General features: G+C 41.1%; 1 protein-coding gene across 4 annotated transcripts in view; it reads left to right on the top strand.

Moving 5' to 3' along the window:
• LOC311056574 (uncharacterized protein) overlaps positions 1–25,358 on the top strand; it is an 86,626-nt gene that overhangs the window by 55,391 nt on the left and 5,877 nt on the right. For 2 of the 4 annotated variants that reach the window (XM_084073289.1, XM_084073288.1), the window contains 9 exons: positions 9,665–9,784; positions 10,591–10,710; positions 11,982–12,830; positions 16,741–17,676; positions 17,760–17,852; positions 19,439–19,489; positions 20,877–20,909; positions 22,925–23,026; positions 25,025–25,060. In XM_084073289.1, coding sequence (XP_083929415.1) covers positions 9,697–9,784; positions 10,591–10,710; positions 11,982–12,830; positions 16,741–17,676; positions 17,760–17,852; positions 19,439–19,489; positions 20,877–20,909; positions 22,925–23,026; positions 25,025–25,060 — 2,308 coding nt within the window. In that variant the 5' untranslated portion in view covers positions 9,665–9,696. Of the gene's footprint in view, positions 1–4,213; positions 4,305–5,000; positions 5,276–6,046; positions 6,114–9,664; positions 9,785–10,590; positions 10,711–11,981; positions 12,831–16,740; positions 17,677–17,759; positions 17,853–19,438; positions 19,490–20,876; positions 20,910–22,924; positions 23,027–25,024; positions 25,061–25,358 lie in introns of those variants that run through there. The other 2 variants (XM_084073290.1, XM_084073287.1) reach the window with 2 other exon arrangements.

Genomic DNA, 25,358 nt, shown 5'->3' with positions numbered 1-25,358 from the left:
CAAACCATAACTCATTTGACTCGACATTTCCAGCAGACAGAGAACTGACAAAAAGGAACTGAAATCTCAGCCATATGTATTTGTGTACCATACATGGAACTGGATAGAGCTCTCTCATCATTATTCTACTGTAAGTATTTGCCTCATCAGCGAGAACTGCACAGTGATGGTGAAGAAAGAGAACTTGGAAAGACACTTGCGTCAAACCACACATCATTTGACTAGACATTTACCGCAGACAGAGAACTGAGACACATAAATAAACTGAGGAACTGAAATTGCAACCATCGAAGTCAAGTCCAATCATCAGTATGTTAATAATAAATCATGTTTTTATTATTGTTTGATGTGCAGTACACTTTTTTCATAATTATACATATTAAACTATTGACTTATTCTCTTTGCATTATTTGAATTAGGGGTCTATAATAAGATGAAAAGGGAGTGGCTAAATAGATCTCATGCCCACAATGAAACTGTTGGGGCACAGAGGGGGCCCTTCTGTTCTAACCTTCTTGAATTAGCACTCATGTCACAAATGTGTTTCATTGTGAGCTTGTAGATAATTTTTATTTTTTTCTGAAAAAATAAATAAATAAATATATATATATATATATATATATATATATATATATATATATATATAGTGGCTCAGTATTTGTAGCACATGGCTTAGACACTATGGCACAGTCATTTGGGTTTCTGGTCAAATTATTGACCAATTATATTGTATGTCCGTGACAAAAATAAAATATTGATCAAAATGTCCGTCACAAGCTGGCATGGTGATGACCCCTGGTCTGTGGCTTCAATTGTTTTAGGAGTTTTAGTAGTGGTATTCCATAGATATAATTATACACGTATAGATATCCTGTACCACACTGGCTGCTGCTGTTCATTGGAGTGATGTGTCAACGTGAACACTTCTCCAGTCGACCGCCTTACTTTGTTAGGACACTGACACGGGTCCTTAGTTAATCTATTGCCATAATACTGATGATTGCTGTTAAAATAGGACCAGATCCAAGGGGAAGACAGCTTTGGGGTGTTTTTTATTATTATTATTGTATAAATAATGACTACCTCCCCATGCATTATCCCGCTTATTACACGGCTACTTAATAAATACATAAATACATTTACCCAAAAGTAACAACAAAACGAAGTATTTCCTTGCTTACGGCAATGAAAGTATTCCATAAGTATTGGGCTGGGCGGACAAGTTCGCCTCGCAAAAACAAATGACGAAATGGAAAAAAACTCACCCCAAAACACACTCGCCCCCCATTCTATTTACTGCCGATTTGCCTGTAATACCGCCGGATTTCCCCCGGGGCGACTGTGTTTTGGGCCGAGCGTTTTGGTATTCCCCCGTTGTACGTTGTGCCACGATAAACAAGGAAGTGTAGAGGATCAAATAGAATGACTTTTCGGTCATTGTATCGTCTATTTCTCACTTCAAATGTTTTCAAAAACATTCTTGAGAGCAACGTTTAGTTGTAAATGACATGGTGTGTTTGTTTACATGGCTGTCATGTTAGATAAAGCATAAAACCAAGCAGCGCAGGTTGATATGAGCAGGTGTTCTGTAGTCTCTGATTACACAGTTTCCTCGTCGGTCTCACCGGTCATTATCATCGGTCATTATCCAGAAATAATGACCGATGACTGACCAATCAGAATCGAGCATTCAACCAAGCCGTGTAATAAGCCTTATTATACTATAAGCTATGCCAGTGGAACAATGGAATAATTAAGGCAGCTATTAGCAAACATTACTTCTAGCTGTCTGTCTTGTCGTGCATCCTCACCTCATGCAATCATGTACGGGTACCAACACAACAAATCTCCTTCAAGATATTAATGAGCAAGTCATCCCAACACTTTACGAGTCACCAAAATCATTCAAGAAAAATATTTTAAATATTTATTGTGAATATTTAGGACAGATTATGTACACATTATAACCAAACTAGAAATGTTGTTCCTGAAGAAACAATGTGGGCTCGCTTTAAAGCCATAAAGCACAAATTCAGTTTGACTTGGTATCTCTGGTATCTTTGTGTTGTGTGTGGGTGCAGACTTGCCTCCGGTTAATCAGATCGGGAGCACCCGTTATCATTCTCCTAATTGTCATCAGTTAAACACCTTCTTGAATAGCTGATGGTAGTAAGGGGATGGAGGGGTATAGGGGGCGTTATGTTGACCAATACACACCATTAGAGTTGAATTGGAGCTTGAAATTTACAAGATTATTGCCATCAAAATGGCACCCTTTTACACACACATTCATACACTCTACCCCTGAGCCAATGCCGTCCCCTGTACTCACACTTTCAAAAGACTGTCAAGCTTTTTCCAAAATTGCAGATCTACAAGCTCACAACGCATCACATTGTAGATCAGCTTTTTCCGAATAGTCAAAATATGACAGAGGGAGGGGTATGTCATGTGGTGTGGGTGGGGTGTGTGTCTTGGGGTGGTAGTTTTGGAGCTTGAAATACACACGCGTTTTAGCATCAAAATATACTTTGAGTACCAAAGTAAAAGTACTTCAATTTCAGAAAATAGCAGATCTACAAGCTCATCACGCGTCACATTGTAGATCGGCTGTATGTGGTTACTGTAGGTTTTGTATTAATAATAAAATCTGCAAAGTAACAAGTAACTAAAGCTGTCAAATGCTGTCATTGTAGTGGAGTAGAAGTAACAAAAATGGAAAGGAAAGTAAAAGGATCTCAAAATTAAACTGTGCATGGTAAGTACTTGCATAGTACTTGAGTAAATATACTTAGTTACTTTGCAGTACCACTGCCTGACAGCCAATGACTGACAGATTAGGTAGCACTTGGTGATGTAAAATGAATATCTGTAGTGTAAAAAATGTGGCCACTGTGACTTTACGAAAACACGGGGCATTTCTCCTCTGTCCTTCTCTCTCCCCACTAGCAAAACACATTGGAAATGCATTGGGTGTTTAAACTTAATTATTTCAAAAACTACATATTATTTCAAAAATAAAAGTACAAGCATAGATGTCCACAGTAAGCTGAAATGTTTACAGTTTGAATAGAGTTTCTAAGTGAAAGTATGTAGGAGTAGTTAGGTGCCAAAGTTTTGGGGAGAATAATAAAGAAATAAACGACAATAACTATAGTGTGCTCGCTGCTGCTGCAGCAAGCCCACAAATACAAAATGTGCCACGGACATGGACAAGTCTTGCCACGGACGGACATGTTGATGACCCCTGGCTACAGCTGGATAGATGACAAGACGTCTGTAGGCACATGAATTAAACCAGCGGTGTGGATGGGTCCGATGATATCATGATCACAACGTCTTTTTTAGTTGTTGTTTGTAGCTGCTTACTGCATTAAGGACTTTTCAAATGGCGCCTAGTAATTTATTTGGAACAAAAGGCAACCCTGCAGGTAGGAGGAATGAGCCGCTACTGTCTGTATAGGACACACACACACACACACACACACACACACACACACACACACACACACACACACACACACACACACCGTCCGTGTCAAAGTTGTACTGTCTTTTCAGCAACATATGCAAAGAGGGGGGTGATTTTTCTTTGGAACTGGCTAGAATAAAAGGGATGTTTTTTTCTGTAGCTTTTCCAATGCTGTTGTCTGTCACTGAAAGTAAAAGTTACTTCAACTGCATGGACTGTCTGAGAAGCCTGGTGACGCACTGTTACTGCCTTTAAATTCTCCGTGATTGTTTTATTTTTATTGTATTTTATTTTTTTCATTTTCCAAAAAAAATATTTAAAATAAATGAAAAAAGTAATTGAAAAAACACGGCCCCTCGCGTATTAGGGAGGCGGTATGAGTCACCAGAACTAAGGACGGGTGTTTTTGATGAATCTAACATGGTTAAAATGGAGTTTTAAGTTACAATGGGTTTGTATAGGAAGGGGGCGTGTCCGATTAAATGAATATCAAATATCTATATACTGAATCGAGCAACTTAAAAACTGTCTGGGGGGCTCACAACGGCATGAGTAGAAGATAAAATTACCAAAAGTTTTTTTGAAAGTGAAATATCCCTTTAATGAAGTTCTATCAACCTCATAGACACATGAAGAAAAAGTGCAAAACCATGGCACCATCTCTTTAAGCCCCTCCCGCAAAAGTGGTCTAGTCTAGGGAATAAATTCCCTGTCTGACATGAATACTTCACATTTGTGTTTAGGTGTGTCTTTGTAGAGGAAGTGCATGAACGTCTGTTTGGATTTCATCAGGTTTTGTTCTTCAGATAAAGCATATCACAAATAATCAAAGGTAAGAGAATCTTGCTTGAAACGCCCCCCCCCCCCCCACCCGCGGGGGGGGGGGGGGGGGGGGCTCGCGCAACGACGGATGATAAGTGACAGTCTATTGAGAATTACCATCAGCGTTAATGCAAGACAGAGAAACGTGAATAAAACACAATGCAAGTATAATCAATGTATGTTTTTTTATTCTCAAAAGTGTATTTACAACAGCACTTAACAAATCAAATACAGTGCACTGCAGTGCAAACATATAGCAGCCTAGTATGTTACAGCTTAATACGACGGGCCTTGCACTTGAACATGTCAATAACCTCATCTGGGTCCAAACGGTTAGTTAAATCTCTCTCAAAGGACATAGACTGTTTAGGCGAGAGGTTGTCATTGAACTTCTGCGTGAATTTTTGATTCTGCCTACACTGGAAAATAGGCGTTCAACGGTGCATGTGGTCATTGGCAGTGTTATATGGTTTAAGAAACGGCGGACACTGGAGAAGGTGCTAGCTGGGCACGCATCCAAAACCTTAATTAGTGTGTCAAATGTTTCGCCCTCCTCGTTTTCTTTTCTTGCTAGGTGGGCCCAAAACACCTGATTCGGATGCTATCAATGCATAGAATGGGAGATTATCACGTTCTATCAGACCATTGAATGGGCGAAGTAGGCGACCTACCGTCTACCCCGCGATTTATCAGACCATTCAGTGGGCGTAATCAGGAGCTACTGACCTACCGACGGAGATGACTTAAATACTTTAGTTTCGGTTTTGGTTTTGGTTGTTTCGGTTTCGGACCATGACGGAGGCGCGCAGTCTCAGGCGAGGTGGAGCCCCGCGACGGGCCACCGAAGGAGCTAAGGCGACTGAGTTGCCGTCCGGAGCGGTGCGACCCTCGCCTGTGCCTACTCAGCGCCGTTCGAGTTATGTACCGATATGGACAGAATCGTAAATATTGTTGTGGGGACTGCTCCGCCTCCGTCGGTAGGTCAGTAGCTCCTGATTACGCCCAATGAATGGTCTGACAAATCGCGGGGTAGACGGTAGCTCGCCTACTTCGCCCATTCAATGGTCTGATAAAACGTGATAATCTCCCATTCAATGCATTGATAGCATTCGAAGCCGGTGCCCAAAATGAATGAAGCTGCTGTTCTTTAACTGTTACAATAATGAAATGTGGAGCTATTTCTGGCCCTGCTTTATACTGTTTACCTGGCAAGAGAACCGGTTTGACGGGGAAACCGGTTTTTAATGGCCACCCATTAACTATCCGGCCGAATGCAAATAAGCCCGATTTGAAAACAAAGGCGAATTCCGGTGGTTGGCTACAACAGAATGGGTGAGGGGGTGCTAATGTTGTTATGCAGATTTTTTGTTTTTTTTTCCCCCCTGGGGGCAGTGGGGGAGCAGAGTTTTCCAGACCGGGCCATGGCCCCACTGGCCTCTATGACGATACGCCCTTGGCTTGTATATATATATAGTATATATATATATATAGTGTGTGTGTGTGTGTGTGTATATATATATATATATATATAATTCTCCATGGTTCATGTGTATAAGAACACATAGTGCATTAGTGGTCACAGCTCCCTTAGTCTCCTCCTTCTGTCCCCTGTATAAATGCCCTGCCCCACCTCCACCTTTTCCTTGTGTATTTCCGTGTTGGAACGAGGTGGGTGTCTTTTGTTGTTTTCATAACAAAATAGGAATTGTACTTGCAAAACGATTTATACAGTGTTTGTTTGGCTTTGTTTAGAGAGGAGTTCTTGCACTACAAACCGAAACTAACTGGAGACGTGTTGTATGTTGTTTCTTGTCAGTAGGTATGTCGTATTATGTGATCAATTTCATATTTTGCTTGTGTATTTCCGTGTTGGAACGAGAGAGGAGTTCTTGCACTACAAACCGAAACTAACTGGAGACGTGTTGTATGTTGTTTCTTGTCAGTTTCTTGTCAGAATAACTCTCCAAAGACAGTTCTGGGTCCGTCTAGTCCATTACACAACGTAGAGATAAAGACTACACCGGTTACATATATATATATATATATATATATATATATATATATATATATATATATATATATATATATATATATATATGACAAAACCTATTAAACCATGTAATGGGCCAACCTCCCACTTTTTTTTTTTTTGTTGGTGTTATCTGCACGAAATGGCATATCTGACGGAGTTGACAAAATGCTATGTTTTTTTCATTCCACAGCACAGTCGTAGTGAGTTGACAATTTATTTTTCAAAGTTGCTTAGGTTTTATTAATGCTAATATAATTGCACTTCTTTTTTTTTTCTTTTGGATTTTGCAGGACTGACGGAGTTGACATGTTATGGTTGGGACACACCAGATATTAATATTATCTAGTGCATTTATAAAAAATAAAAAAAATAAGCTTACCAGAGCTTTCACAGCTTTCCCGCCTTTTTTTAAACCCGGAAGTGAGACAGGGGACCTTAGACTATAGATAAAACCTGTATGCCTGATTAAATTATGTTTTTGAAGAAATCTGATGGAGTTTACAAAGATCTTGGACCTTTAAAGGGCAAAAACTTTTACCAAAAAACACATTTAAATAAAAGGTTGATGGCAAAAGTACATTCTTACACCTATGTTATCAATACACATAATTGTCTCCGCCAGGCCAAAAGGCATGGCGAGAGAGTATGTTTTACCCCCTGTCCATCCGTCCGTCCGTGTGTCCGTCCGTCCGTCCGTCCGTGTGTCATTCTGTCATTTTGTGTACAGCTAATCTCCCGCACCGTTGGCTTGATCGCAGCCAAACTGTGCACACACACTCCCTGGATGCCAGAGTAGAACCTCTGCCCCACATTTTTCACATACTGTAGGCCTGTTACAGCGACACCAGGAGGCCGCTTTGTGCAAAACATATTTTTTGACAGTACTCCTACACTTTGCACGCACATTCCATTTAGGCCGAGGAATAAATGCCACTTGAACATTTTCAAATCAGCCTCATGGTGGCGCTATAACAGGCCCATTTGTATTTTTATCTATAACTGCACCGATCTGTGTAAAACTCTGTATGCGCACTCCCTAGAGGTCAAGGAAAAACCTTTGCCCTGCATTTTTCACTTCTGCCTTTTATAGCGCCACCAGGAGGCCGACTTATGTAAAACATATTTCTTTATATTACTCCTTCCGATTTTATCCAAATTTCACGTAAATCGGTACACATGATCTATATAGTCATGTGATCAAGCCGGATCTGTTTAATTTTTCATATTCCATCCCGATTGGCTAAGATTCACATCTAAAGTTTGCAGTAGTGGCTTGTTTTGAACAAAATGCCGCAAAGCATGAACGCAGCGTCCGATTGCGGTCAAACTTTGCACGCCCATTCACACTGTGTTGAGGAACAAATGCTACCCTTTTAACATTGGCCTGTTATAGCGCCACCAGCAGGTCTAATTTAGCAAAACACATTTTTTGAACAAAATGCCTCAAATCATGAATGCAGTGTCCGATTGCCATGCATGCAAGGCCTAAAAAGAAATGGCACCCTTTTCACATTGGCCTATTATAGCTCCACCAGGAAGTGTAATTCATATATATATATATATATATATATATATATATATATATATATATATATATATATATATATATATATATATATATATATATATATATATATATATTCTCCTTTAAGAATATATTTTCACCAAACGTTTTTCTAAATTATTGTGTTAATAAATAATACTTTTAAATGTTTTGGTAGGACATGATTTGTCCCAATTCTCAAGAAAGGGTGTTGGGCAAGTTACTTTTATTTTTAATACATTACATACTTATCTACCGTAATATTTAATTTTAATATACATATTACTGTCTGAGCAAGAGCAATATACTTATTACTTTTTAGTTACTTTTACCAAAATGCTCAAATAGAACAATAGCCTAGATCTTTTTTTGTAATTGTAATTATTGTGTACTAGACCATACCCGGTGAATACCCGGTGAAGTGCGCAGGCAAAAGTAGTTGCAAACATGGGGTTATTGCATGTCCTGTCGCGCGTCCTACCCCCCCCCCCCCCCCCCGCGCGCGTGTCCCGTTGCGGCACGCCCGCCGGAGCCGTCCCCCGTCGCCCACACACACACACACACACACACACACACACACACACACACACACACACACACACACACACACACACACACACACACGCGCTACATGTGTTCTCATGTGGCCAGGGGTGTTCCCCCGCCACACACACACAATAGCTCCAGGCACTGAGGAGAACTGGGCACAACATTTTTTTTGCGATTCAGAGCATTTTCACTAATCTTTGAAAAATCCTTTTTCTTCACAAAGATCCACCCACAGATCACTTTAAAAGACGTAACGGAGTCTCGTAGAATCGGAGAAAAAAAGTTGTGACGCCATGATTATCCATTCCATAGTTGTGGGCAGTTGAATGTGGCTTGTTTTCACCAAAAAGCAAAAGAAAGCTGAGCAAAATGTATTTTTCTAAATCCTTTAACATTAGATCGGACAGGGCTGGCTTTGTTGTGATCACATTATTTCCAGGTCTACTGTTCTCCAGAAGTCATAGGAAGAAGGCCATTTAATTTGTCGCAGGACCCATGGTTGGGGCTCCCGTGCCTTCGTCTCTTATGTGCACTGTGCCTGCTGCCCTGCACTGTCGGGTGGAAACCAGCACTGGGCGCCCGCGCATTTAGAACGTCTACCCCTGATAGCCTACTAATTCCACCACATGTCCACAACTGAAGAGAAAACGCACGCTAAAGTTAAGGCGTAGAACAGTATTCTGTTGTATCTGCTGTACATTTGGTCAGTAAAGTCACTCTATGTATGAACGCAACATGCCCTTAAGTTAAGTTGGGTTAATGTCTGATTGAGCACAAAACCGCTCAATGTCTGAATGGATGCGGTGACAGTCAGTGGAATTTACATTCAGCAAGTGGACGTGTTGATCGGCGACAAGTGGAGCCTCCCCTCCTCCCGGTGTTTGAAGAGACAGATATACAGTAATTAACTGAAATCCAGTTTCATTCTGCTTTTTATAAGCGTTTGAGTTGGAAATATTCACTGTTTGAACTTTCATGAAATGGTTCATATGCGAAATGAAACATAAAAGTCTCTTTACTTATTTTAGCCAACAAACTACACCTGCGCTTCACTGCGCAGTGTGTGCACTCGTCTGTACATAGAGTCCAATGTTTTTTTTCCAGATCGGAGGATGGCTCGTACTGTATTTTGGATAGCTGATCAGGTTTTGAAAAACAGTTCTTTATACGCTCTGTTCCCTGTGTTTTACGTTCAGCTCATCTACAATGCACATGCACAAGTCCTTATTCAATTACTTCATTCCAGGCCAGTCTGTGGAGTCCAGTTTAGAGGACAAGATGAGTTCTCCAGTGTCAGCCAGCACCGCTTCTAATAAACAGGAGCCTGAACCTGAGGCTGAGACTGAGGAAGGCCATCTGGACCTCAGTAAGTTTAATGTGATCACTCTTGCTTTATTTTGTTCTGTTAAGTTGTAGGGTTATCACCTTATCGATTCAGCATTATCATGGCTAACAAATCACATTAATGACAAGAGCATAATATCTATAGTCATCATTAAAAAATATCACTCAACATTCATCTTAATCTTGGCATCTAATGTAGAGGCTGATGTTATTATCGTTTTTTTCATGTAGCGTTGTGGTCAAATGTTTTTTTAAACCAAATCAAGGCAGGGTTGTTCAAAATAGGTCTTAGGTGGTGAATTTGCACGGCAGCAACTGTGGTATCTCGTAGTCCTTTACATTTATATTAAGAAATCTTTATTATTAAAGTATTTGTTCTATTAAGGGATATTTCACTTTAAAAAAAACGTTGGGTCATTTTATCGTCTACACAGGCTTTTGTGAACCCCCCCAGACCGTTTTTAAGTTGCTTGATTCAGTATTTAGATATTTGATATTCATGTAATCAGACAAGCCCCCTTCCTATACAAACCCATTATAACTTCAAACTCCATTTTTAACATGTTAGATTCATCAAAAACACCCGTCCTTAATATTTTTTGGGAAAATGAAAAAAATGTAATACAAAGAAAAAATAAAATAAAATAAATAAAAAAAGTTATCGAAAAAACACGCCCCCCTCGCGTATTAGGAGGGCAGGGTGAGTCACCAGAACCAAGGACGGGTGTTTTCGATAAATCTAACATGTTAAAAATGGAGTTTGAAGTTATAATGGGTTTGTTGGGATATTTAACTTTTTTTTAAAGTGAAATATATCTTTAATTCCAGACCAGTCTTCAGAGTCCAGCCTGCAGGGGAAGATGAGTTCTCCAGAGTCAGCCAGCACAGTTTCTAATAAACAGGAGCCTGAACCTGTAGCTGAGATTGAAGAAGACCATCTGGACCTAAGTAGGTTTCATGCAATCACTGTCTTTATTTTTATTCTGTTCAGTTGTAAGGCTATCATCAGATCGATTCAGCATTACCATGGCAAAAATCACACCCATGTGAGTATGTGGTGCCTACTCTGTTTGATGAGTGCTGGTACTACTGTACTACTTTATTTCATGTGTGTGCTAGTATTCAGGCGGTACCACTCTATTTGACGTGTGTGCTTACGATGTTTTTCTGTCCTGATTTTCTAATGTTCTGTCCTGATTTTCCTGATATTCTGTCCTGATGTTCCTGATGTTCTGTCCTGTTGTTCTGTCTTGAAGTCTCTAATGTTCTTCTTTACTTGTATTTATTTATTTTGCTTCAAAATGTATGTATACATTTTCATGTTGCTGAAGCACAAGGTGACAACTCTCAGCTTGTATTTATTGTAGCTCACTATGATGAAAACTAGTAGATATAGGAATAACGTCTTCAACAACATTGAAATCATGTCATTTTAGTAGTATAATTTGTAAGGATCGTGCAATGGTAACACAGCTAAAAGTGTGGGTAGCGCCTCCCAAAAATCTGCCAAAATCCCCCAATGTGCTTCTGTTGGTAATCGCTCTTGTTTTGAGCGACCTACCAGCACACACTTGCTGAGAGGTGCCAGTCACAGGTGTGTGACTGGCACCTGAGCATTGGTCTGAACATGGGTTTTGCAACTTTGTTGAGTTTGTGTATACTCCAAGCAGCAGATTGCAGATTACGCGTTATTGGATGTCAGCCCTGGTTCCATTTGCAGGCAGGTGTGTGTCCTGAGCATGGGTCCTGCAACTTTGACATCTACCGTTGTGCGAATCGTGCCTGTAAATCTCTAGAAGAAAACTATAGGCTACTAGCATAACCAGGTTCTATGAAATACGAAGCTAGAGGTCTCGCTATGGGAGAGCGCCCTCTAGCGTGAACACAGAAGCATTATCTTGATATACTTCAAGACAGGAAACCCCCTGGCTGGATCCTGATTCGTTCCCCGCCCTCCGCTCTATATAATACCATAATATATATATATATATATATAATACCAGCCCAGGGCATTTAATGCCTGGAAGCGACACCCAGGACCGTACTCGCCACTAGGGGCGCAGCCCCGTCCCAAGTGCCCAGAAAAACAAGCAAGGTCCCAGCCCCACTGGAACCTGCACTGACTTATTATACCACTACTGACTTAATTCATAGTTATAATGTTAGATATGGTATTATAACCATACCACTATTAATTAATCCCTCACCTCATTTCCAAGGTTCTTCTGCAAATGACATCCAGGAAGCAGACAATTGGCTGACGTCTGTGAGGGTAGAGTTCATTAAAAGAGTCTCAGAGCCCACCCTGCGTGCACTACTGGACGGACTCCTGGATAAGAATGTCATCAATGATGAAGAAATGGAGGCAGCCAGAGGGGAAAGACTCCGGACAGAGAAAGCACGACACATTATCGACATGGTGCGGAAAAAGGGACACAAGGCAAGTTCAGAGATTATTGATATCCTTCGTGAGCTGGACCGTTGCCTTAGTGAACTGCTGCATGAGTATTCCAGCACCAACCAGACTTGTTTCAGAGAGATAGAGGGAAAGATTCTGGAAGACATGGAGCAGAAGAAAGACAAAAAGGAGCAAGAGATAACGGACAGGTATGAGACAGAGCTCAAGAACTCAGTGGAGAAGATAGAGGGATCCATCCAAAAGCACGAGGAAGACATCAGGAAGATCGATGACAAAATAGATGAACTGGAAAAACAAATGAGTGAGAAGACCGACGAAGAAAAGAAAAAAGAGCTGGAACAAGAGCGGAGGGAGATTGAGACAGATCTGAATATGTTAAGAGAAAAACAAGAGAATGAGAAGAGCGAAAGGAAGGAGAGTTACAATCAGGAAATGGAGCAGGTGGAAGAAATATACACTATAGAAAAGGCCAGTATTGCCGTCCCTGAGATAATCAGCTACTTTAAAAATGAAGAAGCAAAGATGCAGAGACAACTGGAGGAAACGAATAAAAGATTGGTAGAAAAAGACCAACAACTGAAGCAGAAAGATGAAGAGCTGAAGAAGATGGAGAAGAAGTGTGTTGATGTCGGTAAAAGCACACAGCCTGGTGAGAATTTAATTCTTAATAACCTTATTTATTTAGATTAGGGGTCCCCAACCTTTTTTGCACGGAGAACCACTTTCATATTCATTGAATATGCAGGACTATTAATTATCAACCGAAAATATGAAGAATTTGTGTTTGTTTATACTTGCATAATGGGCTTACTTCATATTGCTGTCTTCTTATCTGGCTGTTTCTTTTGTTTCCTCTCTCTATTAATTTTGTAACTATAAAGTGAAGTGTGAAGTGACAGTGAGTTCATTGAGCAGAAAATGTTGCACAGTTAAAGGAGAATTTTGGGGTAAATAACGTATGCTCTTTACCTGCCTATTATGACATCCATAAATCACAGATTTTTTTTCACGGCAGTAAGTGGACGACTCTCTACTTCCGGCTTCAAACAAAAAAAATATTTTAAATTTGTAATATTGCATGATAGAACTCACCCATGCTCTGTATGTCTCTCTTGAGCCAACTTAGTATCAAATTCAGCATTTGCACAAACTCTTGACGGAAGTCTTGCGAAGTGCAAGATTACCGGTCCCTGTGTTTACATTCTCTAGTCTACCGAGTGCTATTCATTATTATCAGCTTTTGCAACGATGTCACATCGTTTTATTAGCAGAAATAATATCAAAATATAGCTGCAAGGAGCGATACAGGGGCCAAGGAATGGAATAGAATAGGAAATATGCCAAAGGCAATACAATTCGCACAATAAGCCATAGAAACAGAATATATTGAACTTGAGACAAAGCAGCCCATGCAATTAACAAATGAGCATTCGGAACAGCTGAGCAGAGGGCTGAAGGATTGTGGATATTGTAATGTATCTCTGTATTGTGTTGCTTATAATGCAGATTTCAAACTCATCACACATTCTATTATCATGACAAAAGTTTGCAATTTCTTTCACTTCATCTTTCTAGACAACACAGATGGATTGTGGTATTTTAATTAGGCTTATACATTTTGTCACCATAGCGACAATATGTGGTTAGTCAGCTTCATATTCCGACAGTGGATGTCGGGGGTGCCCTTCTGCCACTGTAAGAAGTTAACTTTAAACCTAAAATATAAAATAAGCTACATAGCGCTGGGGGGACATGGGTTTATATTAATGGTCTTAACTCAAAATGTATACATCAAACAGCGCTTTACTTTAATCTTTAGATTAAAGCAAAGAGCAAACCTGTGCGAACGTGGTGATGTAAAAAGAGCACAGTGAGTTAACGATCACAAGGGTCATTCATTCTGTCTCCTTCTCTCTTCCTCCTAGCAAAACCCATTGGACATGTGTTGGGTGCTTTAAGTTTTATATTTAAAAGTGAAAAGTACAAGCATACGTGTCCACAGTAAGCTGAATTGCAAAGTAACAATAACTGTCAAATGCTATCATTGTAATTGTAAAAAGTAGTAAGCTGACATTTTTTAAGTTTGAATGGAGTTTCTAGGTGTAAGTATGTACAGTAGGAGTAGTTAGGAGTTTTGGTTACTAAATAGGGCAGGAATTTCACGGCGACCACTCTGGCCCTCGTTGCCCCTCTCTTCGGCCGTGTGCCCCTTGAAAAAACAATCCCTACGGCCACAGTGGCCTTGATGCCCCCCGCCTGCACTGCCCACGCTGATTTCACCGTTTCCCCTCTGCACTTTCTTCCTGTCAATACGGTAGACACCAGTTGTCCGCAAGACAGGGCAGTCCGCTTCTCCGGAAGTACTCTGCCGGGACTCGGGGAGGCTCTGGCACATGGAGGGACTAGGCTCTGTGCGTTGTCTCCTGGCCGGGCTCCTCCTTCGTCTCACCAGGTCCAGGACCTGAGCGCTGCGCCAGATCAGGTGCACCGCCCCGATCCAAACATTTCCTTCTGGCGTGATGGTTCCTTGGGTCGATACCACTAGATTGGGCCGTCTAATGGTATTAGCTCCACTTGCGGTTAGCTGGAATGGCCCTCCTAAAGGGCTCACCGTGGGTTTGTTGGGCTTCTTCCTCACGGAAGACACAGCCTGGGGCGCTAACCCATACTGCTCCCGGGATGCCGTCTACATTAATTACATTAAAATGCAGCGGAAGCCAAACAACGCGAGAGAGAGAGAGAGAGAGAGAGAGAGAGAGAGAGAGAGAGAGAGAGAGAGAGAGAGAGAGAGAGAGAGAGAGAGAGAGAGAGAGAGAGAGAGAGAGAGAGAGAGAGAGAGAGAGAGAGAGAGAGAGAGAGAGAGAGAGAGAGAGAGAGAGAGAGAGAGAGAGAGAGAGAGAGAGAGATCCGTAGTAATATAGTAGTAATTACCTACCACTAGAACTACCCAGTAGAACAAGTGAACTGCATAGCATAGCAGCTATTTGTCTCATTGGTTGTCAGTGGCTGGCAGCGCATGTGTGCACATCAAATCACAGTAAAACCCGACATTTGATCAACAACAAAATATAGATGAATACATTTGACAAAATACAGCCAAAATTATGAGTCTTAATATCCAGCAATCAATAGAAATTAATAAGGGATGGTGCGTTATTTATTCAGGAGGGGGTGTATGTGATTTCGTTTCCCCCCCCCCCCCACCTCCACATATTGTTATTAATATTATTACTATTATAATTAAAGGTAGGGTAAGTGATTTGCTTTGGTTAAAATAAGTGTTAAATAGCTCTATATTCTAATAGTACTCATTGCTATAGAGTGTTTGTTCAGTATTAGGAGTCTCCTTGTCTCTCCACCTCTTTATTAAACAGAAAATGCATTTTCGTTTCAGTTTCAGTTTCATTTCCAATTTTATCCAACCAGGATAGAGAACTCAATCAGGATATAGATTAAACAAGTGAAATTGGAAGTGATGACACTAAGAAATGAGCAGGCAAAATTGGAACTGGAACACTATACAAATTAAGCTTAAAAATGGGTACTTTCTCCTGATTGGCTGAGATTTTGACACCTACCAAAAAATGTATTTTCTGTTTATTTAAGAGCTGGAGAGACAGGGAGACGTCCGTTACTGAAAAAAGACTCTATAGCAATGATTACTATCAGAATATAGTATTTTAACCTTTTAACAAAAGACTTTTTGTTTTAACCAAAAAATATCACTTACCCTACCTTTAATCAGTACTGGTAAACTACTTTACAAAATATTTACACACTGTGACATCGTGTTATATCCAAATGAAGATTGATAATCAAGAATCAAATGTACTCTTTTCGCTAATAAAACCATTGCAAAAGCTGGTAAGAATAAATGGAGTTGCGTAGTGCAAGGCAAACTAGAGAATGTAAACACATGGACCGGAAATCTCGTGCCTTGCGAGACTTCCGGCGAGAGTTCGTTCGAATGCTGAATTCGATACTATGGTGGCTCAAGAATGACATACAGAGCATGGGTGTGTTCTATCACCTGGCATTATATACAAGAATAACACTGGGCTGGGGTGGCACCTGTCAGCTAGAAGTGTTGGGCGGGATGAGTAGGACGAAGACTCTACGTCCTCCCGGTGGGGGCTCCTCACTGGAGTCAGTAGGATACAACAACAGTGACAACACACACACATTTGTGTGGGGAGGAATCAATCGGCATAACAACTAAATTGGGAGAAAAGGGGGTAAAAAAAAGGGGTGCAATACGTTAGTCCGACAGCGCATTCCTCCGACAGCGCAGTGCTCCGACATTAAACAGTAAACCCGAACCAAACCCGCACCCTAACCCTAACCGCACGCGGATGCCACATAGTCGGAGAAAAGGTCTGTCGGATTAACGCATGCCTCCCAAAAAAAGCATCCACAAATGGCTGAAACTGGCCTGAATGGTCAGGGGTTAGGGAGCTTATGTTTGTTACAGTGAATAAAAGTGAAAGAGATATGAGGATGTTAAAATATCTGCGGTTAATATAAACTTACTTGTATTCTGTCTGCACGTTCTATGAAAGAGAGACAACTGGATATGACACCACAAGTTAGAGAGCAAGGGAGAAAAACACCAAACACCAGCAAAGATACGGAGGAGAGAAAAATACTGACCCAGGTCCAGCAGGACTTGACCATTCAAGTGCAGGAGCTCACATCTCAACATAGGGAAGGAAAGGTGAAGACCATCAAAGAGGTGGAGAAGAGCAAAATTCAGCAACAGAAACCAACCCATGACCAAAGCAACCAAGTAGTGAGGTTAACCCTGGAGGGAAAGGATAGAGAACTGCAGAATGAAAACAAGATGGAAGAAAGCAAGAGAAAGCAACTGACCCAGGATCTACAGGACAAGAGCAACGAGGTTGAGAATCTCAAAGCCACCATGAAGGAGAAAGAAAAACAGAACACCTTCAAAGTGATGGAGGGGAGTAAAAGAGAGCAACAGCTGACCCAGAGTCTGCAGGACAAGAAGAAAGAGGTAGTTGAGCTCAAAGAGAGAGAGAGAGAACAGCAGAAAGCAATTGAAAAGATGGAGGAAAGCAAGGGAAAGCAAAAGATGGAGGAGAGTAAAAGAGAGCAAGAGGTAGATACGCTTAAAACTACCCTGGATGAAACAAAGAGAGAACTGCAGAACACAATGGAAAAGATGGCGGAAAGCAACAAAAAGCAACAGCAACTGACCCAGGATCTACAGTACAAGAGCGCCGAGGTTCAGAATCTCAAAGATACCATGAAGGAGAAAGAACAAGAGGACACCGTCAAAGAGATGGAGGAGCGTGAAAGAGAGAAACAGCATCTGACCCAAGGTCTGCAGGACATGAAGAACGAGGTAGATAAGCTCAAAGTTACCTTTGAGGAAAGAGAGAAAACCGAGCAACAGAAACTGAACCAAGACCTGCATGACAAGTTCGAGAAGCTCACAGTTACCATGGAGGAAAGAGAGAGACGCCAACACATCGGTGAGTAACACTACAAATAGTAGCACTTTAATCAACTGTACATTACTACTGTATGTGATTTTGGTGCACTCCTCTGACCGCAGATCTCTGCCAGGCCAGTTCGCCTACCCAGGGTCTGCAAAATTTGGAAGACAACGTCACCCTGGAGAAAAGAGAGAGACAACGGCAACACACCGGTAAGTAAGACTACAAATAGTAGCACTTTAATCAACTGTACATTGCTATGTGATTTTGGTGTGTTGAACTCCAACTGACCAACCTCAAGAGTCCTTTTGAAAGTCAATGACTGTCTTCATCACAAATACAATGATATCAAAAAATATAAATGGGTGAATGTATTTCTAAACATGCTCATGAATCTAATAGAGTGATTCAGGATGCACCATACTTTGGACAAAATCTGTAGGGGGAGAAGCAAAAAAAAAAAAAAATTAGTTAGACACAGCCTAATCTCTCAAAAACAGATTCTGCCCTGCGGTGGAATCTGTCGGAGGGGTTCGTCATAACGTGTGCGCATTGGCTACAAGTGGGCGTGCCTTCAGATCAGGAAGCGGGCCGCGCTTTACCCAATCAAATGTAGTGGGCGGGATTCATGTGTCCATCCACCCTTCCCCCCTCGAAACTAGCCGAAACTAATTTAACAATAGCGTCCTCGGAGCGGACAAAACCACGGAAAGATATTCACATTTTAACTTACTCTTTCATCATAGAAACAAGTGGGCTTATAACCAAAACCATCCACGTTCTCTGGGAGAAGTGGTGTTAGTGTTCCGTGTAGAAATATTGTTAGTGGGAATGAAAACGTAGTCGCACCAACCGGAAGTGATGCGCTGAGGGCAGACATGAAACCGGAGTTTCCCTGCGCACTGGTCTTCCATTTTCCTCCCGCCAGACCCCACAGACAATATCAGAAAACAGAGGTCGCTGTTTTTCATTTTCTGTGGGGTCTGGCTACGCGAGACTAGACACAGCCTATATGGGAAGATGTATCATACTCCAAGAACTCCAGGGAAACTGAACTACGGCTCAATAGTTTTAGGCCAAAACGTAAAGTGGGCTGTTATAGCGCCATCATGAGGCTGACTGGTGTCATATGTTTGGGGCTGGGGAGCCCTGCTTCCCTTCCCAATAGTCTGCTACCCTCCTCTGCTTCAATATAAACGTTTTTTGTCTAACTCTCCCAACCATCTCAGACGGTTGTGACTGGGAATCCTTGCTCTAAAACACGCCCCATGTGACTATTCTACAAATCTGTCTATGTTATGTCATCATAGTCTACCAGTATAGCTTACTAAGACTTTGGCATGTGATATCAATAAAATGATTATGTGAGCATTTATACATTTATTAAAGACAAGGAAAGAAATCCAGCCAATAAATTAATTTCATTGGCCAAAGCCATTCCCAATGTTACGTCACCAAAATATTAGCTAATCTAATTAGCCTGATTAGTATAGAAGATTTCAATGCCAGATAACAAAAAATATATATACTTATTTCCTTTTTTGGGGCACATATTGTTTATATGTCTATAGTGCATTACAAGATATAAGGGCTAAAAAAAACAGTTGGATGTTATAGGAAAATATAAACTGTTGATTTCAAAAGTACATAACAAACAACACAACATTTTATGTCATGCAAACCATGGCTTCAAAACCGAGGTATATACTGTCCCAACATTTTTGTGTATAGTTACTTTCATGCTCATTGGTTACCTGTCCACCTAGACTGTTTGACTGACATCTGTGTTTTGTTACAGTGGGTGGAGAGGACACACCTGAAGACAGGAACACACGTGTCTCTCTAGAAAGTAAGTGAAATAGTCCAGCAGGTAGATGTGAACATTTTGAATAATTCTCAAAACATGTTAAACACATTTAGATATAATTTGCTTATAGTTAAGTTACCAACATGTTACAGGATCCATCTTCATTGACTTTTCCTAAATATGTGTGACCCAGCACCGCTAAGGTGGTTCTTTCCCACCTGAAAACATAGTCGAAATATTTTTTGGGGAAATGACTTAATCTTAGATTCTGAAGCCTCAAATAGTTGTGTATCATTCACCTAAGCGTCAGTACTGGAATCTATGTGTAAATAATGCATAAATATCGACTCATGTTGATCCTCCGAATGCACTGTAATACAATTGCTGGTAGGTTTTCCATTATGCCAGCTCCTCGCGGCGTCTGTGTTCCATACGGCTCCAATCAAATCAAAACAAATGCAAATCTAATCTAATCTAATTACTTAAAAGTACATTTGAAAACAACTGTCATTGACCAAAGTGATGTACATATTATAACCATATATATAGCCATCAACAACGATACATACAATTCAGAGGCAATCCTTGCCAGACCAGGTTGCCTACCCAGCGTCTGCGAAATTTGGAAGAAAGTCATAGCCAACTGGAATGGAATATGCTAAATCTGACTACATGATATCTTGATCACATGACTCCAGAGATAATTTGTACCGATTAGTGAGTCATTTTGGAAGTCAGTGACTTCATCACAAATACATCGCTATCAAAAATATAAATGGCTGAAACTGCACATCTATTTCTAAACCTGCTCATGCATGAATCTAATAGAGTGATTCAGGATGCACCATGCTTTGGACAAAATCTGTAGGAGGAGAAGCAAAAAGTGTGTCTTGAAGTCAAAAAATCTAAATGAAGTAAAATCTAGTTAGACATGTGACGTATATGTGGAGATGCATCATGCTCCAAGGAATCCAGGGATAGGGACATTTTGATTCTCTGACATAATGCTCAATAGTTTTAGGCCTAAACGTAAAGTGGGCTGTTATAGTGCCATCATGAGGCCGACTGGTGTTTGGGGCTGGGGAGCCATGCTTCCTAGCACCAGTCCCAATGTTACGTCACCAAAATATTAGCTAATCTGATTAGCATAGTAGATTTCAATGCCAGATAACAATTGGCATCATTAAAAAAAAATATATATATATATATATATATATATATATATATATATATATATATATATATATATATATATATATAAACTGTTCATTACAAAAGTACATAACAAGCAACACAACATTATATGTCATGCAAACAGTTTCAAAACCGAGGTATATACTGTACCAACATTTTTGTGTATAATTACTTTCACGCTCCTTGGTTACCTGTCTACCTAGACTGTTTGACTAACATCTGTGTTTTGTTACAGTGGCTGGAGAGAACACACCTTTACTCACAGATGGTAAGCAAAATAGTCCAGCCGGGAAATGTGAAAAATGTGCATAAGTCTCAAAACTTGTTAAACATTTAGATATCATTTGCTTATACTTTAGTTAACAACATGTTACAGGATCCATATTCATTGACTTTTCCTGAATATTTGTGACTCTAGTTCTCTCTAGTTAGTTGTCTCTACCAGGCCGAAGGCCCTCTGTCCATCCGTGTGTCCGTGTGTTTGTGTGTGTGTGTGTGTGTGTGTGTGTGCTGTGTGTGCTGTGTGTGCTGTGTGTGCTGTGTGCTGTGTGTGTGTGTGTGTGTGTGTGTGTGTGTGTGTGTGTGTGTGTGTGTGTGTGTGTGTGTGTGTGTGTGTGTGTGTGTGTGTGCACGTGCGTGCGTGCGTGTGTGTTCGTCCGTCCGTCCGTTCGTCAGCTAATCTCCGACACTGTTGGGCCGATCTGCGTGAAACTGTGCACGCACACTCGCTTTTTCACATTGGCCTGTTATAGCGCCACCAGCAGGCCAATTTTTGCTAAAATATTTTTTGGCTACAATTCTCACAGATTTGTTGTCATGTGATCAAGACGAATTTGTCAGATTTTTGATACTACCTTACATTTTCCAAATCGGCCTCATGGTGGCGCTATAAATACATTTTTACCTAGAACCGGACCGATCGGCGTGAAACTTTGCACGCACACTGCATAGAGGCCATGGCCAAAACCTCTGTATTTTTCACATCAGCCTTTTATTGCGCCACCAGGAGGCCGATATTTGTAAGCACATTTTGTTATATTACTCCTACAGACTTTGTCTGTACACATTATCATATTTATGTGATTGATCAACATGGATCATTACGATTTTTCATATTCCATCCTGATTGGCTAAGATTGGCATTTAAAGTTTGCAGGAGTGGCTCGTTTTGAACTAAATGCCTCAAATCATGAACGCAGCGTCCGATTGCCGTGAAACTTTACATGCACATTCCCACTAGGCCGAGGAAGAAATGTCACCCTTTTCACATTGTCCTGTTACTGTCCACCAGGAGGCAGATTTTTGCAAAACAAATGTTTTGATATTACTCCTATAGATTTTGTCCAAACATCACACAAATCGGTACACATTATTTCTACAGTCATGTGATCAAGACGGATCTGTCCGATCTTTCATATTCCATTCTGATTGGCATCTAAAGTTTGCAGGAGTGGCTCGTTTTGAATAAACGCCTCAAATCATGAACGCAGCGCCAGATTGCCGTAAAGGCCGAGGAAGAAATGCCAACCTTTTCACATAGCACCACCAGGAGGCCAACTTTTGCAGACACGTTTTTGGGGCGGTGTAGCCGCCCCCTATAAGTGAGTTTTGGACACCGACCAAAAAATGTGTGTACCCCCTAACCCTTCCATTGTTAATGCAAATGGATACTTTTTTCATATCAGCCAATCACATTACAGCTAGTGTCATCACCACTAACTGTAATGTGATTGGCTGACTTTGCAAATTCAGGACTGTGATTGGCTAGCGAAACACATGACATATGTGCAGCCCTATGAATAGCAGTATGGACTTTAAAAAAAGTAATTTATCCTTTTTTTAAAGTGAGTCATGTTGTGATGACCACACACCGCCCACTTCACACTGGGTGTGATTTTTTTATTATTAATTCCGAACATTGCTGGCCCACAAAACCTACCTGACCTGGCAGAGACCTGTGCTCCAAGTTCCTTGTCTATTTATACCCCTCTGTTCCAGTGTGTTTGTCAGCTCGTAATTCCATGTTGAGTGAGTCTATACTCTGTATGTAATCCATCTGAAAGTTCTTTATCACTTGCCTATGGTTGCCCGTCCTGGAAGAGCTTTGGTTATTTTAATCAAATACTTTAATTTAATCTGTTCTGCCTCCTGTCGTCTCCTTTTGGGTCCTCCTCCGAACTCATTCCTGACAAAAGAGCGGATATGAAAAATATGAATTGTGCAAGAGCCTTTAGCCTTGTTTCTCTCTGTCAGTACACACCTAATAGCTACTTTCTGTTGCAGGACAGCACCCTAAAACATCAAGGCCTTTCAGAATGGTTTCTCTGTGTCTGGGGATTCTGTGTATTTTACTGCTGGGTGTGATCATAGGTCTGGCAGTGCACTGTGAGTATTCCATGTAACAAAACTGCTACATCACCTGCTAACTTACCTTGCATTTTCTAGCTGGAGCACTTACAATGGTCACCACAACATTTTTACGTGACTTTTTAACCTATTTCTCATTGTTGAGTCTGTTGATGTGTAATACAGAAAGGTTAGGGGTATCCATAAACCAACCAGTCAGGGATGTAGTGTAGTAATCTATATACTGTAGCTTATTGGCCCCACTAGCATGCCAAAAAGTCTCTGAGACATTGGTTATAGAAACATTATATAAGAAAAATGGTCTGTGACAGTTAACTACAGTATGTTTATTCACATTTCCTGCTTGTCCTCTCAAAACTGCCCAGAGTTTGTCTCGTCATGGTTGGTGATTGGATGTGAGGACAGGATGGTGGTGGATTGAGTGTGTGGGTCATAGGCCAGTTATTTTGGGGAATCCCTGGAGCTGTAGGAATCCAGCAGGGGGCAGGCGGGCACAGTGGTTGCGCAGGGAACAAAGCATTGTTCTAAAACGGATAGTCCCAATTCTTGATTCTGATTGGCTGGTTTCCCCGATAAAACACACTGGCCCTCATTTATCAAACTCCCGCAGACCGAAAAACGGGCGTACGCCGACATCAAAGTCACTTTCGGGATTTATTAATCTATCATCACTTTGACTTGAGCGTACGGCCCGCTCAAATCTCACGTTTGGTCTCAGGTCTTGCAGGCTTAGGCTACACCAGTTTGTTCCATCATAGACATGCGGTGCAGCATTGTCTAACAATTTGGCAGGCATCTGGACCCACATATCCACTCCAAAATGTACAGTATATCTAACACACTAATAAATAATCAATGGTACTGTATAAGTTAGATGCTTAATCATTCACCCATTTAAACAAGTGCTTTAACAGTCATTCAGATTACAGATCTGGCTCAGACCTAGGCTATACAAGTGAAAGTGAGGTCTCCAAACTTATATACAGTAGCTATGACTGCTTTATTTTGTGAAACATTAGTGTCACTCGAGCGAGCACTGCGCACTGTGCGGTAATGGGTTAAACTAATATACAAAACTAATATACACAAATTCCAATCACATGATGATGTGATTGGTGTCATTCATGTACTATTTGACAAAGATTATACCGTTCCGGAATACATCGTAATCCCACTAGCAAAGACTGTAGGACTGCAGTTTCCACAGCGTGCCAAAATGAACACACAGTTGGGCTTACAAGTAGGTGGGTGGGTGGGTGTTGGGCTTACAAGTAGGTGGGTGGGTGGGTGTGTGTGTGTGTGTGTGTGTGTGTGTGTGTGTGTGTGCGTGTGCGTGTGCGTGTGCGTGCGTGCGCGCGTGCGTGCGTGCGTGCGTGCGTGCGAGGATGCGGAGATGGCAGGCGGTGAGGCGGAGGAAACTTTCCACGTTGGAGAAGTTGCTCTTTCTTAGTGGCTTTCCAAACTTTTTTTGGTCGTATTCCGGTTCTTCATGTCATAAAATCGGGGCGTTTCGAGCATATTTATGGGAGTGTCATTTAAATGACAATCGGTTGCAGCCGCCAGATTTATCAACATACCGTCAATGCTCACGCTATGATGTCATGATACGACCCTTTGATAAATCACACGTGAGTCCTGTCGTAAAAAGATTCCTGGGCTCGAATTTTGAAAAATCATAAATCATTGATAAATGAGGGCCACTATAATCTAATGAGGTAAGGGTTTTTCAATTTTTTTCGGAGAGTGACTGAGGTGATTCGTGGGCTGTAACGAAAACAAGCTCTCCCGTTCCCTCGTAAAACAGGAAGTGTCTTAGCACTACACAGCTGCAACAGGCAGCTCCACCAGGCTAAGCGGCTAAGCTAGCAGTTTGCACGGGATGTTCACAGATGTAGCAACTAAATACGGCTTTAAAACGATAGGAATCGTCTATCAAATATGTTAGTTACAATGATATTGAGCTACAGTAACAGTTATGTTTTGTTTCTCTTGTTTCAACTCCTGCTGGTGATCAAGATTCCAAAGCCAACATTCCAAAGCCAGATCCTTCAGGTAAGCTTGTGGCCCACTGTCACCCCAATCTGACTTGGCTTTTCTTTTCCGGGATTGAGCACCAGAAATAGTCCACCTTGGACTCTTTCCACTTCTAGTAGGCTGCTCAACATCAGCTGACATATGCGTCATTGTTTACAGTGTCATCTGTTAAAGAAGGAAAAAAATAGTCATTGTGCTGTTGTCAAAATTAACATGTCAAGATGTGTCCAAAGACCAATTCATATTTAACATGAAAGTACTAAGGTTATTAACCAATAATTTAATGCAAGTCAAAAGTACAGCTGTAGAAATAAAG

The sequence above is a fragment of the Gymnoscopelus microlampas genome (assembly GCF_963454915.1).
Source record: "Gymnoscopelus microlampas genome assembly, chromosome: 12".
In the NCBI taxonomy this organism is placed as follows: Eukaryota; Metazoa; Chordata; class Actinopteri; order Myctophiformes; family Myctophidae; genus Gymnoscopelus; species Gymnoscopelus microlampas.
Note: the sequence above shows the minus strand (reverse complement) of the source record. Positions and strands in the feature narration are given on the sequence as shown.